The 19,538-nt window shown below is 47.3% G+C and overlaps 1 protein-coding gene across 2 annotated transcripts in view; it reads left to right on the forward strand.

Annotated features, from left to right (window-relative positions):
- Nucleotides 1–19,538, forward strand: part of LOC309532856 (broad substrate specificity ATP-binding cassette transporter ABCG2-like) — a 48,993-nt gene continuing 29,455 nt past the window's right edge. The window contains exons 1-7 of one of the 2 annotated variants that reach the window (XM_082223583.1): nt 1–104; nt 3,363–3,662; nt 6,876–6,935; nt 9,423–9,537; nt 10,797–10,949; nt 11,885–12,042; nt 14,597–14,748. In XM_082223583.1, coding sequence (XP_082079709.1) covers nt 3,373–3,662; nt 6,876–6,935; nt 9,423–9,537; nt 10,797–10,949; nt 11,885–12,042; nt 14,597–14,748 — 928 coding nt within the window. In that variant the 5' untranslated portion in view covers nt 1–104; nt 3,363–3,372. Of the gene's footprint in view, nt 238–3,362; nt 3,663–6,875; nt 6,936–9,422; nt 9,538–10,796; nt 10,950–11,884; nt 12,043–14,596; nt 14,749–19,538 lie in introns of both variants that reach the window. The other variant, XM_082223582.1, reaches the window with a different exon arrangement.

A 19,538-nucleotide genomic window follows, 5' to 3' on the forward strand; every position in this document is an offset into this window, starting at 1 on the left:
CTCCTCCAGTGACCTCAGGGGAGATTGCGTGACAGCAGTAATTTGACACTCCCATCAGCATCAGAAGCTGCTAATGAGTGAGAGTTCCTCAAACAAAAGTTTATGTAAGTTGCCTTGAACTGAGTCAGCAGCAACCAGGGAATAGCGGTTTTCACCTTCAGTTCTGCTGGGGAGAGACCTGTAGGCAGCTGAGCTGAATCGGACCGGGAGCTTTGGGGCAGCAACAGAACCAAAGAGGTACTGAATCGCTTGGGCAGTGGAAGTAGAGAGGATGCTATGTAATGGCTAGTTTGCCTGTCACTCTTTTAGCCTCACTGCTATCTGCAATTTGTGTTACTTACTTGGGGCTAAGTTTTCAGAGGGCTGGGAGTCTGCCGGTCTGCTCTGCAGAGAAGGCAGTTTGTTGTTGTTGTTTAGTCGTGTCCAACTCTTCGTGACCCCCTGGACCAGAGCACGCCAGGCACTCCTTTCTTCCACTGCCTCCCACAGTTTGCTCTAACTCATGCTGGTAGCTTCAAGAACACTGTCCAACCATCTCGTCCTCTGTCATCCCCTTCTCCTTGTGCCCTCCATCTTTCCCAACATCAGGGTCTTTTCCAGAGAGTCTTCTCTTCTCATGAGGTGGCCAAAGTTTTGGAGCCTCAGCTTCAGGATCTGTCCTTCCAGTGAGCACTCAGGGCTGATTTCCTTAAGAATGGATAGGTGTGATCTTCTTGCAAAAGCAGTACTCAACACTAATGTCTCACAACAAATGTAGCTGATTTGTAAGAAAGACTGTACAGCCTGAAAAAAGAGACAAGGCATGTGCTTTTGCAAACCAAGAAAATCTTTAATGATTTTTTAAAAGCCCTTTTTGCCACCCCTCCTTGGAATGGGCTAATGCAGAAGACATGGCTGATCATGAGTTCTTTGTTTGTAACTTGAATTTGCACTCGCATCAGTTCGCAGAGGATGATCCAGTTAAAGGTCTCCTTTTAATCAAGCATCTTGACTTCTGAAAGTCTGTCTGTGCTCCCCTCTGCTCTCTGAGTTTTCTTCATAAGTAAAGAAACAGAACAAGGGCAAAATAATATTCAGAATTAATAACAATTTGCAGATTTGTTGTTCCGTTAGCTCAGTCAGTAGAGCAGGAGACACTTAATCTCAAGGTTGTGGGTTTGAGCAAAAGATTCCTGGTTTGGATGAGATAATCTTTTTGGTCCCTTCCAACTCTACAATTCTATAATTCCCCAAAGAGTTGCATCGGGCACCTTCATTGTCCAGCTTCCAGAAAATACTTAAGGTGCTCCTTATTACCCTGGCTTTTGTTTTAAGACTCACCTTAATTTTGTGATTGTAAGTTTTCAGTATTGTGTTTTAACACTGTAACCTGCCCTGGGAACTCAGGGTCAAAGGCAGGTAATAATAAGAATATAGTTCACCTGTATTTTAGGGCAAGGGCCATGGCTCAGCGCTAGAGCATCTTCTTTCTATACGCGAGGGTCCAGGTTCGATCCCTGCTGTTTCCAGGTAGAGCCAGGACAGAAATAACTCCTGCTTAAAATTCTGGAGAGCTCCGGCCAGTTATAGTGTGTAGACCAGCCTTTGGTCCCCAGGTGTTGTTGTACTACGACTCCCATCGTTCCAAGCCAGCATGCCTAGTGGTCAGGGGTGGTGGGAGTTTTAGTTCAAGAACATGGGATGGGGCAATGTTGAGAAAGGTAATATTCAGCTAGGTGGACCAATGAGCCAACTCAATATAAGGCAGCTTCCAGTAAAGTAGGCTGATATTATCGCTAGACTGCGGTGTGGGATTGTGGCCACAGTGGCAGGATCTGAGGCGGATAGTGGCTTGTGTGAATTCATATTGGAAGAATGAGTTGATATGGGGACGTTCTGGCTTGCAGTAAAATTTTATACATGTCTGCTCAAAGCAAAGTCTCACTGAGTTCCGCAAACCTTATTCTGAATTCAGTGGGGCTTCTGGATAGACATATATTATTATTATTATTATTATTATTATTATTATTACATAACAAATCCATTGAGCATTAAAACATCCCTAGTTAAATAGCCAATTAAAAGTGTGTAACAATTAAAAGAGTGAAAAAACAGCTGAAACAATAAAGCCAAAAGTTCAGTTCAGGGGAATCCGTGCTTTAACAGGTTTTTCTTCAGGATCCCGCAGAGTGCCAATACTGATGGTACTCTTGTATTTCTCTTATAGGATTGCAGTATCAGAAATGTAAACACTGACCACCGTTGTATTTCTTCCATTTTCTATTGTCTGTTGTGCAATGAATGGGAACTGCACAGAGGACTGTGCCCGTTGTTTCATTCCTGTTTCAGTACTTTTAACAAGCTCTCGAATTGCTAAATGAACACCTAGCTCCTATTAGAATACTACATACTGAGCAAAAATGAGGTCAGCTGCCTTGCTTATACAGTGGAGCGAAGCTTGATTAGAATTATTCATAAATTTATATCTATACAACCATATCATAAAATATAGATGGCTCAGGTCCAGTTGTCTAGGGCAAAGAATTAGCTCTTATCTTCATGATCCCTGGTCTGTGAAACAGGAAGAGTAGTTACAAAACTGCTGTAAGAGAGTACAGGTAACTCAAACACATCTAACTTGAGCACATTCAGCTTTCCGCCATGCTCAACGCTCATGGGGCATTGCAGCTGCCACTGGGGCAGGTCGCCAAGCTATTGCCCCCTCTTTCCAGCCTATAGGCAGGTGGTACTAAGGATACATGCCTTGCCCTGGGCACTGGCAACCCACGCTATACCTCTGGTTTTACGTTCTTACAAAACACACACACAAAAAAAAAAACATTAAAAAGGAAGGAAGGCATCTGGGGGAAAAGACTTTGGCAATTGCACCCGACATAGAACCCAATGTATTTTGACTATACACAATTTTGGCTTTACACGCTTTCTCCAGAGCGTAACCCCTTTGTAGGTTGAGAGTTGCCTGTATCTCAGTGGGATAATGGGGCCCAATCCACCAGCAGAGAAAGAACCCAGCTGCCTTTTGACTCCTCTCCTCCCTGAATGGTCTCCATCCAAGCAATAATTATAATAACTATGTCACCTTAAGAAATTGTGCCTGTGCTTGTTTATTTTCTTCTTCCCTCCCAATCCCTTTTCCCTTTTGTGTTGTATCTTTTATATTTGCAGAAAACCCTTAAGTAATCTTTCCGTAAAGCCTGGTAGATTTTAGGCATGTTATTTTGGGGATGACGATAATATGTGCCTTGAAAGTGCTGTAGAAATGACGGGATTCTTCACGTTTCTTGGAATCCTCAAAGGGAGTGCTTCAAATCCGCTGCAAGTCTTCTGTTCAAAAGCGAATTCAATGCATTTCAATATTTCAGGCAGTGACAGATGGGAACCTTGGAGAAAATCGAAGACTCTGTCAGCGTTGGGCCGATAGAGTTCGAAACATGCAGCAATGGTCCAGGAACAACTGCTGTGTCCAACCCTAGGAATGTATCTCCTGGGAATGAACCAGAACGAGGGGGTCCATTCCTGCGTTCAGTCCCAACCAGAGAATCTCTCCGATCCCCTCGGGGGTCAGTGGTGAGTTTCCACGGCATCCAGTATTCCATCAAGCAGTCCCGGGGACCCCTGTGCAAACGGAAAGTGGTGGAAAAGAAAATCCTGCATAACGTCTAGTAAGTGCATACAATGTGCGTCTTAACAGAGAATTTTGGGGGAAGTCTAATAATAATAATAATAATAATAATAATAATAATAATAATAATAATAATTTTATGTATACCCGCCCATCTGGCTGGGTTTCCCCAGCCACTCTGGGCGGCTTCCAACACAATATTAAAATACAGTAATGCATCAAACATTACCGTATTTTTTGCTCTATAAGACTCACTTTTTCCCTCCTAAAAAGTAAGGGGAAATGTGTGTGCGTCTTATGGAGCGAATGCAGGCTGCGCAGCTATCCCAGAAGCCAGAACAGCAAGAGGGATTGCTGCTTTCACTGTGCAGTGACCCCTCTTGCTGTTCTGGCTTCTGAGATTCAGAATATTTTTTTCTTGTTTTCCTCCTCCAAAAACTAGGTGCATCTTATGGTCTGGTGCGTCTTATAGAGCGAAAAATACGGTACTTAAGGAGCTCGTCTTCCTGATTCATTGAGAGCTCAAGACAATAAATGTATTCAGATAGTAAATGGAATGGGTGAGCTGAAGTTTTAGGTATCATTTTTTTTGAGGGGGGGGAGTTCTCAATATCAATTGCTTAGTTAATGGCACAATTCTGAAAGGATCACTGCGAATATCTTTGCCGAGATTTTGTGTGTGGAGTGAAAAGCCCAGCTTTAAAGTGCTGGAACTGCCTTTGGGAGGTCCAGGTCTACAGCAAGCCTACTGGGAAGCAGGGCGAAGAGACAATATGACATAAAGATGGGGAGAATACATTATTGAAGCAGGACCCTCATGTGTGACAGGAACAGGCACCTTGAATAGGTCAAAAAGGAGCATCCAATCCCATTCTTCAGCTTTGCCTCAGTATGAGACACAAGCCCATCCTCCTCTACCTATAAGCCTCCTGTGATTTAATTCTGTTGTTTTATTTGCTGGAGGAATGTGTACCACGTGTTAGATGTGACATTTCCCTTGGGGAGACTTGAGCTTCCCATCAAGAGAATGGGTTTCTCCCTTCAGGATGCTTGTGCTGGTCCTGGGGGCTAACCGAGAGGTGAGGTCTGAGTCTAGTCCAAGGTCAATGGTGCGGTATGGAGGCTGTCCGTCAAAGCTGAAGCTGGGTCCAAGGCAGGGAGTCGGGTGAGGTCAGGAACTCTGGCAGGAGAGCAGGACAGGGTGCAGGCAGGAACAGGCTACCAACAACGTTGCTCCCGCAACCTGGGACTGGGGCTGGCTGGCTTTTATCTGCCCCGAGGCATAGGGCGGCCCCGGTCCACAGATGACTCGCCTCTCCTGGCCTGGAGGCGAGCACTCCTCCTGCAGGAACTTAGTTCCCTCCGCCTCTCTGCCCTGAGGCTCTGCAGCTCAGGAGAGGCTGGAGGGTTACCGGACCCAGAGGCAACCTCAACTTCCCCTGACGGGGCTGAGAGTGGAGCACCTGCAGGCAATGGGTCCTCCATCACCTCAGGAGCCAGAGCAGACTCAGCTGGTGCCTGCACCTGAGGATCCAGCACAGGTGAGGACCCTTCAGGCTCAGACCTCAGCCCCGGCTCAGCTGGTTCTGGAGGCGGGGACTCCTGTGCAGGCTGGGAGTCCTCAGGTTCAGCCTCCGAGTCCGAATCCAAAGCCATCACAATGCTGCTGCTGCTACTGCTGCTGCTCAGAGCCACTAAATTACTCTGCAAGGTCCATGTTATGCAAGTGCCAATCTGATAGCTGAAACAATTATATGGGCAGGCACATGAAAGAGCATCTAAATCTGGAAAACAATAGAGTGTTATGTGCACAAACTTCCTCAAGCCTTGAGAAATTCTAGGGAGATAGCCTTCCTTTCATTTGACTTCCTTTTTAAAGTGAGAAGATTGGAACCTAATAATAATAATAATAATAATAATAATAATAATAATAATAATAATAATTTATTACTTATACCCCACCCATCTGGCCAGGCCTCCCCAGCCACTCTGGGCGACTCCCAACAGAGTATTAAAAACACAATAAAACATCAAACATTAAAAACTTCCCTAAACAGGGCTGCCTTCAGATGTCTTCTAAAAGTCAGATACCGTATTTTTCACTCCATAAGATGCACTTTTTTCCCTCCTAAAAAGTAAGGGGAAATGTCTGTACGTCTCATGGAGTGAATGCGTGGTGCCTGGAGCCAAATTGCCCAGGGGCGAAAAGCAGATCGTGCTTCTTTTTTTTTTTTTAAGAAAGAGGGAAGGGGGTGTTGAAACGAAGCCACTGAGCAGCTGATCAGCAAGCGATCGGGAGGGGAGATAAGGCTGCTGGTAAAGGAGGCTGCCAGGGGAGGGGGGAGGTAAAGACAGTGAACTTGCAAGGAAAGGAGACAGGAATACTAAAGCAAGCAATGAGGAGAGAAATTAGAAGAAAAGGAGTAGCAAAAAAACTGTTCCAGCCAAGGAAAAGACGCTAAGATAAACAAGAGGAAAGGGGGTGTTGAAAGGAAGCAGCTGATCGTCAAGCGATCAGGAGGGAGATAAGGGATGCTAGCGATCAAGGAGGCTGCCTGGGAGGGGGGAGGTAAAAGCACATGGATCCTCAGGATTTTTGCATTTAGCCACCCCAAATTCACCATCAGATCACATAGCATGCCCATGGCTACAGCCTGCACCAAAAAAATCACGCATCCACTGTTTCATGGGGCCGCAATGGCGCAAAAACGTGGTTACAAAGCACGGATCCACACGGATCCTCAGGATTTTTGCATTGGGCTACCCCAAACTCACCGTCAAATCACATGTCATGTCTGTGGCCACAGCATGAACCACAAAAATCATACATCCACTGTTCCGTTCAGAATATTTTTTTCTTGTTTTCCTCCTCTAAAAACTAGGTGTGTCTTATGGAGCGAAAAATACGGTAAATCTGGCCCTGGGCAGGGCATACATTTTTTTGTATATTTCCATACATATGGGCCAGAAATTTGGTATTTTAAAATGGAAGAGGAGATATTGAAGAATCTAGATTTAACACCAAATATAGGATTTTACAAAGACCTGTGGGCAGGTGGAGGAATAAAATTATGAGCAGAATTATAGCAGGTGAACCATTTATATCGCCAACAATTCCAGAACGGAAATTTCTGTAACAAAACGTTGGTGTGGCAGAAGACATGGGAAAAGGATCTGATGTCATTATGCCACATAGATCACGCAGAAAACAATTGATAAACTGAACCTCCTTTTTATTCATTTTTACTTCTAGTGGCATCATGAGGCCAGGCATGAATGCTATCCTGGGACCAACGGGAAGCGGCAAATCTTCGTGAGTATATCTTAAGGCCAAATTCCAAGTGGTGTGGGAAATCTGTTATCAGAAAGCTTTGATTTTTGGAATTATTGTTATTTAATTAGAAGCTAGTAGCGCATGCTTTAGGGGACGCGGGTGGCGCTGTGGTCTAAACCATAGAGCCTAGGGCTTGCCGATCAGAAGGTCGGCGGTTCAAATCCCCGCGACGGGGTGAGCTCCCGTTGCTCGGTCCCTGCTCCTGCCAACCTAGCAGTTCGAAAGCACGTCAGAGTGCATGTAGATAAATAGGTACTGCTCCGACGGGAAGGTAAACGGCGTTTCCGTGCGCTGCTGCTTCGCCAGAAGCGGCTTAGTCGTGCTGGCCACATGACCCGGAAGCTGTACGCTGGCTCCCTTGGCCAATAAAGCGAGATGAACGCCGCAACCCCAGAGTCGGTCACGACTGGACCTAATGGTCAGGGCTCCCTTTACCTTTAGCACATGCTTTGGAGATGGGTGAGGATTTTCCTTTCTCTGTCGAAACCGCTTGCCCAGAAGCCTGTCCTCACCCCCTGCTTATGGAACGGAGAGCAGTTTTGGGGAAGAGGATTAAGAAAGAAGAAAGGTCCGGGAAAGAAAGGATTGCAAAACTCCCTTCCAGATCCACTTCCTCAGGTTTCAAAGCAAGCCTGTGAAGCTGTGAATTGGCTTTAAAATCCTAATTGCATATAAATTGTGCTTGAAGAATGCTATTTGAAGTCACATGTAATTGGGGGTGCCATTTGAAAGGGTGCCTGTGCTTCAAACAACTGCATATCATCCAACATTTCTCCAGTGAAGAAAGGGGTGCCCTATTCCATCATCATCATTATTTACACCCCGCCCATCTGACTGGGTTGCCCTAACCTCTCTGGGCAGCTTCCAATATATATATAAATTTAATAAAACATTTAACATTAAAAAAGCTTCCCTATACAACGCTGCCTTCAAATGGCTTGGGGTTGGATAACCCCATACCCTCCAACATTTCTCCAATGAAAATAGGGGTGTCCAGAGCCTAGGACTTGCCGATCAGAAGGTCGGCGGTTTGAATCCCGCGACGGGGTGAGCTCCCATTGCTCGGTCCCTGCTCCTGCCAACCTAGCAGTTCAAAAGCACACCAGTGCAAGTAGATAAATAGGTACCACTCCGGCGGGAAGGTAAATGGTGTTTCCGTGCGCTGCTCTGGTTCGCCAGAAGCGGCTTAGTCATGCTGGCCACATGACCCGGAAGCTGTACGCCGGCTCCCTCGGCCAATAAAGCGAGATGAGCGCCGCAACCCCAGAATCGGTCACGACTGGACCTAATGGTCAGGGGTCCCTTTACCTTTAAGGAAAAGCGGGACATTCCAGGATCAGATCAGAAACTGGGACGGCTTCTGTAAATCCAGGACTGTCCCTGGAAAATAGGGACATCGGACAAAAAAAGAAAATGAGGCTTTTCTCAGCCTGCAGATACAGCGATGGCAGCACCAGCACAGCTGCTGAATTTCTTCTTGTCATGCAGTTATGGCGCAAAAGGAGCCCTGCCAGACCAAAGTATTGGCACCACTACTTATTCATAGCAATAATCCACTACAGTGGTACCTTGGTTTACAACCATAATCCGTTCCGGAGGTTCGTTTGTAAAGCAAAACAGGTTGCAACCCAAAGCATGCTTTTGCCAATGGGGCCTCCCCCCAAAAAAATTGTTCGTAATCAGAAAAATTGTAATGCAAAAAAAGTTTGCAAACCGGGGCACACGCTTCTGGGCTTGATGTGTTTGTAATCCAAAACGTATGCAAACCAAGACGTATGCAAACCAAGGTACCACTGTAATAACCTGTTTCTCCAATGTTCCATTTAAGAGCATCATTTGCTTGCTTTCCAGTGGGCTTCCTTATCACAAGATTTCAATTTCTCATTGGTTCGTTTTATATGATTATTTTTTTGCTTATTAGTGTTTTTAGAGTGAGAATGTCTCTTCCAGAGCTGGTTAGGAATAACACAGTCCTCAGAGTTTGGGTCCAGAAAAAGAACTCGCTGTGTTGTTCATCATTATCCCTGTTGGAAATCATAGTCTCAAAAGCAGGAGGACTTGACAGGACATTTTACCATCTCTAGCCTCCTAGAGACGCAGGTGGCACTGTGGTCTAAACCACTGAGCCTTGGGCTTCCCGATCAGAAGGTTGCCGGTTCGAATCCCCGCAATGGGGTGAGCTCCCATTGCTCAGTCCCAGCTCCTGCCAACCTAGCAGTTCGAAAGCACGTCAAAAGTGCAAGTAGATAAATAGGTACCACTGTGGCGGGAAGGTAAACGGCATTTCCGTGCGCTACTCTGGTTCACCAGAAGCGGCTTAGTCATGCTGGCCACATGACCCAGAAAAACTGTCTGTGGACAAACGGCGGCTCCCTTGGCCTGTAAAGTGAGATGAGCATTGCAACCCCAGAGTCGTTTGCGACCGAACAACTGTCAGGGGTCCTTTACCTTTACCTTTACCTTTAGCCTCCTAGATGTTTTGGCTGCTCGAAAAGATCCTGCTGGCTTGTCAGGGGATGTTCTTATAGATGGTGTCCCACAACCTCCCAATTTCAAGTGCATCTCAGGATATGTAGTTCAGGTGAGTGTCTCAGACTTTGGGATTTTGCTTCTGCTATATCTGTTTTCCCCATCACCCCAGTTCTTGGGATGATAAACACCCATCTGCACAACACAGTCAAAGCACTATCATACCACTTCAAATAGCCACGGCTTCCCCCCAAAGAATCCTGGGAACTCGAGTTGCTGAGAGCTGTAGGACTCCTCTTCCCCCTCACAGAACTACAATTCCCAGAGTTCCCTTGGAAGAAGGACTGACTGTTAAACCACTTTGAGAATTGTAGCTCTGTGAGGGTAATAAGGGCCTCCTAACTGTCATGACTAAAGTCTTTGTGGGCAGAAACTGGAAAGTGCTAGAAAATTCTGGAAGATTCTAGAAGGTTCATTTCTGATGCAAATACTCTTTTAACTATCTCAAGGTCACACTGAGCCAGGAGAGAGAAATTCCTGCACTCAGCAAACTGCTCTCTATCACTCTCTCTTACTTTCATTTGTACCTTGTGTGTCTGAAGTTTTTTGTAACAAGCCTTTGCCTTTTAGGTACCTTGGTTCTCAAGCTTAATCTGTTCTGGAAGTCCGTTCCAAAACCAAAGCGTTCCAAAACCAAGGCATGCTTTTCCATAGAAAGTAATGCAAAATGGATTAATCCGTTCCAGACTTTTAAAAACCACCCCTTAAACAGCAATTTAACATGAATTGTACTATCTAACAAGACCACTGATCCATAAAATGAAAGCAATAAACAATGTACTGCAGTCACACAATCAATCAACCAGTAGCTGAACTGGGTCCCACACAGTCACCAAAACAAAACAAAAAAGCGGCCAAAAAAAAAGCAAAATAAATAGTGAAAACAGGCAGACCTCAACATAACACTCAAAATGGAAGTGTGGCACTCAAAACGGAGCACGTTCAGCTTCCAAAAAAAGTTTGCAAACTGGAACACTTACTTCTGGGTTTGCAGTGTTTGGGTTCCAAGTTGTTTGAGTACCAAGGCAAGACGCTGTCCATCAATAACAACTCTCAGCATCCTTAACAAACTACAGCTCCCAGGATTCTTAGGGGGGAAGCCATGACTGTTTAAAATGGTATGATGATGCTTTGAATTTATAGGGCAGATAGGGCCTAAACAGAGAGTAGACCCATTAAAATTAATGGGCTTTCTTCAAGTAAGAGTCAGCTGCTAGTCCATTCAGTTTCTGCACCTGGAATGGCAGGGCGGAGGGAAGAAGGATATTCCTTTGCATGTGCTTTCTTACAGTCAAAATATTCTGCTTTCAGGATGATGTTGTCATGGGAACAATGACAGTGAGGGAGAATCTGCTCTTCTCAGCAGCCTTGCGGCTTCCGAACTCTATCAGCTTTCAGGAGAAGGAAGAGCGTGTAGTCCAGATTATCAATGAGCTGGGGCTGAGCAAAGTGGCTGATACTAAGGTGAGCACATCTTGGGGGTAATTTAAAAGGTTTTGCTGATATTCCCATAGCTGTTAGCACAAACTTACCGTATTTTTTGCTCTATAAGACTCACTTTTTCCCTCCTAAAAATTAAGGGGAAATATGTGTGCGTCTTATAGAGCGAATGCAAGCTGCGCAGCTATCCCAGAAGCCAGAATAGCAAGAGGGATTGCTGCTTTCACTGCACAGCGATCCCTCTTGCTGTTCTGGCTTCTGAGATTCAGAATATTTTTTTTCTTGTTTTCCTCCTCCAAAAACTAGGTGCATCTTGTGGTCTGGTGCGTCTTATAGAGTGAAAAATACGGTAGTGTTAATAGTGTGACCCTACCCGCCCCATGTTAGAGTGAGAAGTTTGGAAGAAAGATCTTTACTCTCTTGTAGCAGAGGGGTGATTGCTCAAAGCACCTTAAAACTTGGTTAGATTTACTTATGCCTTCACCCCCTTTAAACAACTGTTACTCACAAAATACTTAGGCTAGAATAAATCACAGACACTTAGCTTTCCAAATAAGTGAAGCTTTATATTCACAGAGTTTTTGCAGAAGTTACAGCAAACAAGTCTCTATCTGCTGGTAGCGAAACAAAGATGAACAAATAACTTAAAAAGAAAATGATTTGGTTGCCTTACAGAAAGGATCATGCAATCTTTGGGTTGGAAAAGATGCAGGCTGTGAAATCTCCCTTTTAGAGAGATTTTATACACTTGAGCTGGGAGTCATTCCACAGGGCTTCTTGTTTGTTCCAGGAAGCACAAAGAAAAAGAGGTTGGGACAGAGGCTGCTTTCATGCACACAGGTGTCAGTCAGTAACTGTACAGCTTTCTAACTTCTCAGCTTGAATACCATAACACCACTTAGAGGTGTTTTTCCAGTGTCTGATGCACGCTTGGTATGCCTAAATTAATTTTTTTGCAGGTAGGAACTGAACTGATTCGAGGCGTGTCTGGGGGAGAACGGAAGAGGACTAATATAGCAATGGAACTGATCACTGAACCACCAGTGCTATTCCTAGATGAACCCACTACAGGCCTCGATGCCAGCACTGCCAACGCTGTTCTCCTCCTGCTAAAGAGGTAAGAAGCGCTATCCCTTCTTGGAAGTGCTTAAGGATAATAATAATAATACAGTGGTACCTCGGGTTAAGTACTTAATTCGTTCTGGAGGTCCGTACTTAACCTGAAACTGTTCTTAACCTGAAGCACCACTTTAGCTAATGGGGCCTCCTGCTGCCGCACAGATCACGTTTGCAACCCGAGCGTCCACCATAGCTTGGATTATGAAGCAATTTTTCAAAATTGTTTTTGCGGGTCTTTGGGCCATAATAAAGAATGTGTGTGTGATAATAATAATAATAATAATAATAATAATAATAATAGCAGTGCCATATTTTGCAGGGTATGGTAGGATATATACATACCGTATTTTTCGCTCTATAAGACGCACCAGACCACAAGACGCACCTAGTTTTTGGAGGAGGAAAACAAGAAAAAAAATATTCTGAATCTCAGAAGCCAGAACAGCAAGAGGGATCGCTGCACAGTGAAAGCAGCAGTCCCTCTTGCTGTTCTGGCTTCTGGGATAGCCGCGCAGCCTGCATTCGCTCCATAAGACACACACACATTTCACCTTACTGTTTAGGAGGGAAAAAGTGAGTCTTATAGAGCAAAAAATATGGTATATATATGTATATGTATATGTATATATGTGTATGTGTGTGTGTGTGTGTGTGTCCTACCATACCCTACAAAATTTCTCCAATGAAAATAGGGACTCCGAGTGCTGTTTTTCTAGGTGCCGGAACTGTTCTCTTAGAGTGGCAATGGCGCTCACCTGAGAGGCGCCGGAACTGTGTTCCGGTGACTCCCAGCTGGGGAAAAAATCCCTGGGGAATCCTACTCCACACCCTCCGACATTTCTCCAATGAAAATAGGAACATCCTAAGGAAAAGAGGGCATTCCGGGATCAAATCGAACACCAGGACGGCTTCTGCAAATCTGTGACTGTCTCTGGGAAATAGGGACACCTGGAGGGTCTGCAATGATGGACCAATATATAGATATATTCATTTCTACCCTGCCTTTCTGCCATCATTGTCCTCAGATTCACAGAGGATAAAGGCCATCTGTGGCACCAAGCATGATGCATATTTTCTACCCTCCACTGTCAGAATACCAGCTGCTGGAGAGGAGAAAGAGATTGTGCTCAGGTCCTGGTCATGGACTCCCCATAGACACCTGGTTGGCCACTGTAAGAACAGGATTCTGGACCAGATGGGTGTCTGGTCTAATGCAGCAGTGATTTCCTTGTGATCTTAAGGAGCTGCACATAGGGTCCCCTAGGTTAGGCATCCCCAAACTTGGCCTTCAAAATGTTTTGGGACTACAATTCCCACCATCCCTGACCACTGGTCCTGTAATAATAATAATAATAATAATAATAATAATAATAATAATAATAATAATAATTTATTATTTATACCCCGCCCATCTGGCTGAGTTTCCCCAGCCACTCTGGGTGGCTTCCAATCAAGTGTTAAAAACAATACAGCACCAAATATTAAAAAGTTCCCTAAACAGGGCTGCCTTCAGGTGTCTTTAAAAAAAAAGATAGCTGCTTATTTCCTTCACATCTGAAGGGAGGGCGTTCCACAGGGTGGGCGCCACTACCGAGAAGGCCCTCTGCCTGGTTCCCTGTAACCTCACTTCTCGCAATGAGGGAACTGCCAGAAGGCCCTCGGTGCCGGATCTCAGTGCCCAGGCTGAACGATGGGGGTGGAGACGCTCCTTCAGGTATACTGGACCGAGGCCGTTTAGGGCTTTAAAGGTCAGCACCAACACTTTGAATTGTGCTCGGAAACGTACTGGGAGCCAATGCAGATCTTTCAGGACCGGTGTTATGTGGTCCCGGCGGCCACTCCCAGTCACCAGTCTAGCTGCCACATTCTGGATTAATTGCAGTTTCCGGGTCACCTTCAAAGGTAGCCCCACTTAGAGCGCATTGCAGCAGTCCAAGCGGGAGATAACTAGAGCATGTGCCACTCTGGCGAGACAGTCCACACGCAGGTAGGGTCTTAGCCTGCGTACCAGGTGGAGCTGGTGGACAGCTGCCCTGGACACAGAATTAACCTGCGCCTCCATGGACAGCTGTGAATCCAAAACGACTCCCAGGCTGCACACCTGGTCCTTCAGGGGCACAGTTACCTCATTCAGGACCAGGGAATCCCCCACATCCGCCCGCCCCCTGTTCCCCAAAAACAGTACTTCAGTCTTGTCAGGATTCAACCTCAATCTGTTAGCCGCCATCCATCCACCAACCGCCTCCAGGCACTCACACGGAACCTTCACCGCCTTCACTGGTTCTGATTTAAAAGAGAGGTAGAGCTGGGTATCTAGGGATGATGGGAGTTGTAGTCCCAAAACAGCTGGAGGGCCGAGTTTGGGGATGTTGCCCTAGGTGGTCGGCCATCGAGGCATTGAGAAACCCAACCTTGCTTAGCTTTAGAAAGGCGGCAGCATCCTGTTTGTAAATTTAAGGCCTGGGGGCAGACTTGCGCGGTTTTCGCATTTTTGCCATCGTCCTACCTCATCGAGAGAGCTAAAACTTAAAAGGTGTGGCTTTTCATCCTAGGCTCTCCAGAAGAGGTAGAACCATAATTTTCTCCATCCACCAACCTCGCTATTCCATCTTCAAGCTGTTCGATAGCTTGACGTTACTGGCTTTGGGGAAGGTACTCTATCATGGACCCGCAAAGGAAGCCCTGGGGTATTTCCAGTCTATTGGTAAGTTTGCTCTTGTTATTGTTAGTTTCTGTTTCTCACTAGGCAGCTGCTGGGAGTCACAGGACTCTGTTTACATTCCAGAGACCTTGCAGTCTCACGGGAAAGGGAGACGGGATGTGACGTTAGTGGTTTCCTGTTTCCTTTTTTCCTTTTTTCAGTTGCTCTCTGCTTTCGAAGAGAGAGGATGTATATTTCTTAGCTGTCTGCATAGTAAGAAATAAAACTCTATACAATGTAGCTGTCAGGGAACTGACATCGGAGGAAAGGGAAGTGGTAGGGCTCCCAGAGACTGGGAGAGAATCAACAGCCAAAGCAGGGACCAGCAGGGGGAGCGCGGGGTCTCTGGAGGAGGATCTCAGTAATGCTGAGAGAGACGCAGCAGCCCAGGCAGGAAGCAGAAGGGGAGAGAAAGGGGTGAGAGACACTTCGAGCGAAAATAGCGGGGAGGTGTCAGAAGCAACTGCAGGGAGACCTATGCTTCGCCGGAAGCTGTCACGTCGTGAGTCCAGGAGACGCGTTTCCGTTAAGGAACTTCTTTGCTGGAAGCGCTTCCGCAGACAGCCACTGTCGGACTCTACAAGTGACTAGAGCAGACATGTCTGAGGAGCTCTGTCACACACAGAGGTTTGTGGGGTCGCACAAACTCTGAAGGGGCACTATTTTAAGCACAAGCAGCTAATCATCCCCTGACAGCAGTCCGACAGTCTCTGTACGCTGCCTGTGCAAGAGAAGGCATCATGAGCGACCCAGCAGGAGCCGGAGCCGCAGGGGGTGGAGCTGGTCCAAGCTTGGAAGACAGATACCGAGCATTGGAGGTCCAACTTGCGCTGCAGACGGCGAGGCTCGAGGAGAGGAGGGCTCAAGATGCAGACAAGAAGGGGAGAACCACTCAGTTCCCCAGAAAGGTACCAGGATTAGTGCAGAAGTTTGGGGGGGACCCCAAGGATTACCATGCCTTTAGGACTGAAATGCAATATGCCCTGAATGTGCAGTTTGATGAGTTCCCTGATGAGGAATCCCGAGTTGCTTTCGTAATTGGGCATCTTGAGAAGGGAGCGCGAGATTGGGTTCGACCCCTGATGGCAACGCACAACGATATCCTGAAGGACACTATGAAATTCTTTCGTGCAATGGATATCATGTTCTCCAGCGATATTGAGGAGGGGGTAGTGCGCAGACAGCTAATGGCTTGCAAGCAGGGAAGCAGATCTGTCCGTGAGTACTGGACTGAATTTACCATGCTGATTCACAGATTGGGGTGGGATTTATCGGCAGCACCCATTCAGATGCTATTTGAAGAAGGTCTTTCTTCAGCTGTGAAAGACGAGCTGGCCAGGAGCCCCAGGGCGGTGTCTATGGATCAGCTGACCAAATCTGCGCTGACCATTGGAGCGCGCCAGGAGGCAAGAGCCTTGGAGAGGCGGGAAGGGAGAGGGGAACGTTGGAAGGAGTTACGCATTCCAGACATTCCTGAGCCAGCTTTCCCGCCGGCAGAGCCGATGGAAATCGGAACAGCCCGCGCGCGCGCAGTTTCAAAGCCCAGTGAGGGGGCGAAGAAGGAGGGAAAGGGACCCCGGAAATGCTATCTCTGCCAACAGCCAGGCCACTTTGCCAGAGTCTGCCCCCAGAGGAAGGAATGGCAAGGGATGGTGGGAACTGTTGAGGGGGAAGAGCAGGGAGAAACGGAGCAGGTAAAAGCCAACGCCTGGTTGCCAGCAGGGCACTGCAGCCAGGCCAAAGAGCAGTGAAAGTGCCCCTTTCCCAAGTGCCAGTGCCAGAAGCTCCTCGACCTGCTCTAGTGATTGAAGTGTCGCTAGAGTTGCAAAATGGACACCCCCTAAAAATAAAGGCGCTGTTGGACTCAGGCAGCTCCTGCAATTTTATGAGCAAGGAGTTTGCGGCTGAACACCAGATACAGACTATCCCCTTAAGCAACCCCCTGCAGGTGACCACGATCGATGGCAGAGAACTGTTGGGAGGAGGCGTCAGCTTGCAGACCATCCCAATGATAATGAGGGTGGCAAGGCACACAGAACTGATAGCGTTTAATGTGGCCACCTTGGGAGGCGCTCCCATTATTTTGGGAATGAGCTGGCTAGCCCTACATGATCCGCTGGTGGGCTGGCATCAAAGAGTGGTTTCCTTCGGTTCCGCACATTGCTTAGAACACTGCAGGGGGGAAAAGGGGTCAGCAGGGGCCCAAGCCACCCTAGCAGGGACGGAAGTGATGGAGAAGGGGAAGGTGCCATCACAGTATGCTGATCTCAGCGACGTGTTCAGCGAGAAGGAAGCTGACCAACTACCCCCGCATAGGCCCTTTGATTGCCAGATCAATTTACTCCCTGGAGCACAGCTTCCTGTAGGCAGGTTGTATGCCATGTCAGACAGGGAGATGCAGGAGTTGCGAGCGTTCATTGACAAGAACCTGAAGAGAGGCTTCATCAGAGAGTCCAAGGCAGCGGGGGGTAGCCCAGTGTTTTTTGTGGATAAAAAGAACACGGACAAGCCGAGACTGGTATGTGACTTTCGGGCCCTAAATGCAGTGACAGAGCCGGTGGCTTTTCCTATGCCCAGGATTGATGATATTTTGACCAGGGTGCGAAAAGGAAAGATTTTTACAAAGCTGGACCTAAGGGGGGCGTACAACCTGATACGTATAAGGAAAGGGGATGAATGGAAGACCACCATGTTCACCCCTTTGGGGGCATTTGAATATCTCGTTATGCCTTTTGGATTACAAGCAGGCTCCGCGTGTTTTCAAGCCTTTATGAACCATGTACTGGGGCCTTTGCTCTACAAGAATTGCGTGGCCTTCTTAGATGACGTGTTGGTGTATTCGGAGAATGAGGAGCAACATGTGAGAGACGTCAGAGAAGTGTTGAGCAGGCTGCAAGCCAACAGACTGTGGGTGAAACTGGAGAAGTGTCAGTTTCATACCAAGGAGGTGGAATTCCTGGGGTACCGCTTGTCAGACAAGGGGTTGGCCATGGACCCCGGCAAGGTTCAAGCGGTGCTGGAATGGAAAACCCCCAAGACTAAGAAGGATGTGCAGAGGTTCCTAGGGTTTGGAAACTTTTATCGTAAGTTCATCCGAAACTTCGCTCACCTGACGGCGCCCATCACGGACTGTCTCAGCAGCAAAAAGAAGTTTGTTTGGACGGGGGAGGCGGAGCGAGCGTTTGAGGAACTGAAAAAGGCCTTCGCCTCTGACGAACAACTTCTACATGTGGATTTACAAAAAAAGCTGAGGGTCGAAACAGACGCTTCTGACAGAGCCATAGGGGCGGTGCTTCTTCTGCAGCCGGGGAAGGAGGGGTCCGAGTGGCGACCGTGTGCCTTCTTTTCGCGAAAGCTGAACAAATCTGAGAGAAACTACACGGTGTACGACCGGGAACTTCTTGCGATTTATGAGGCCTTCCGGAGATGGAGGCACCTACTAATTGGTGCACAACAGAAGGTGCAAGTACGCACGGACCATAAGAATCTAGAGTATTGGAGAACTGCGCGAGTGCTCAACCAACGGCAGTTGAGATGGGCCCAGGAGTTCTCCAAATTTAACTTTGAGATTTGTTACGTACCAGGCCAGGAGAACGTTAGGGCGGACGCTCTCTCACGCAAACCTGAATATTTGGAGGGAGAGGGTGCACCCGAAGAGACCCATGTCATTCCCGAGGATCGCTGGGTGTGCGGGGCGGCATTGGTGGGGCTAAGGGAACTGATAGAGGGAACGGTGCAGGATGAATATGCCCAGGACAAACTCAGGGGTCTCAGGAGGGAGGGAGACAAACCCGGGGGTTTTGAGGAGAGAAACGGGGCGTTGTACTACAAGGGAGCGTTATACGTACCTGAAGGAGAATTGAGGGAAAAGGTACTCAAGCAACTGCATGATAGCCCCACAGCAGGGCATTTTGGGCAACACAAAACCATGTGGCTGGTTACCAGGGAATTCTGGTGGCCCAAGGTCAGGGAAGATGTGCGGGAGTATGTGAGAGGGTGTGACCGATGTCAACGAGCCAAGGGGGAGAGGCGGGCACCGGCAGGTTTATTAGAACCACTACCCACGCCGGAAAGACCATGGGAGGCAGTGGCAATAGATTTTATGACTGATCTGCCCAGGTCCAAAGGGAAGACAGCCATTATGGTTGTGGTAGACCTGTTAACCAAGATGGCCCACTTTATAGCCTGCTCACATGCGGTCACAGCAGAAGAAACCGCTAAATTGTTTGTGGAAAATGTGTTTAGATTGCATGGTGCCCCCTTGAGGGTGGTTTCGGACCGAGGGAAACAATTTACTTCCAGGTTCTGGAGGAAGCTCATGAGCTTATTGCATGTAGAGGTGAATTTTTCCACTGCCCGCCATCCAGAAACCAACGGGCAGGCGGAAAGAGCTAATGGTGTCCTCCAGCAATATTTGAGGTGTTATGTGAATGACAGAGAGAATGATTGGGTGGAGAAGCTGGCGTTGGCAGAATTTGCCTATAACAATGCGGAGAACGTGTCCACGGGAATGAGCCCTTTTTTGGCCAATCACGGGTGTCATCTCCGAGCCTTCCCAGGGGGGGAGGGGGAGAACTGGAGCGTTCCAGCCGCAGAACAGTTCGTTGAAGAAATGGAAGCGATCCATCGCCAGCTCCAACTTAATTTAAACAGGGCGAAGGAGGAATATAAGAGGCAGGCAGACAAAACCAGAAGGGAAGGAGAAAGCATTAGGGTGGGGGACCAGGTGTGGTTGTCCACCCAAGGGTTACCATTTAAAGGAGGTTGTAAGAAGTTAAGACCCAAAAGGCTGG

Source organism: Podarcis vaucheri (genome assembly GCF_965113315.1).
Source record: "Podarcis vaucheri genome assembly, chromosome: 5".
NCBI classification, from domain to species: domain Eukaryota; kingdom Metazoa; phylum Chordata; class Lepidosauria; order Squamata; family Lacertidae; genus Podarcis; species Podarcis vaucheri.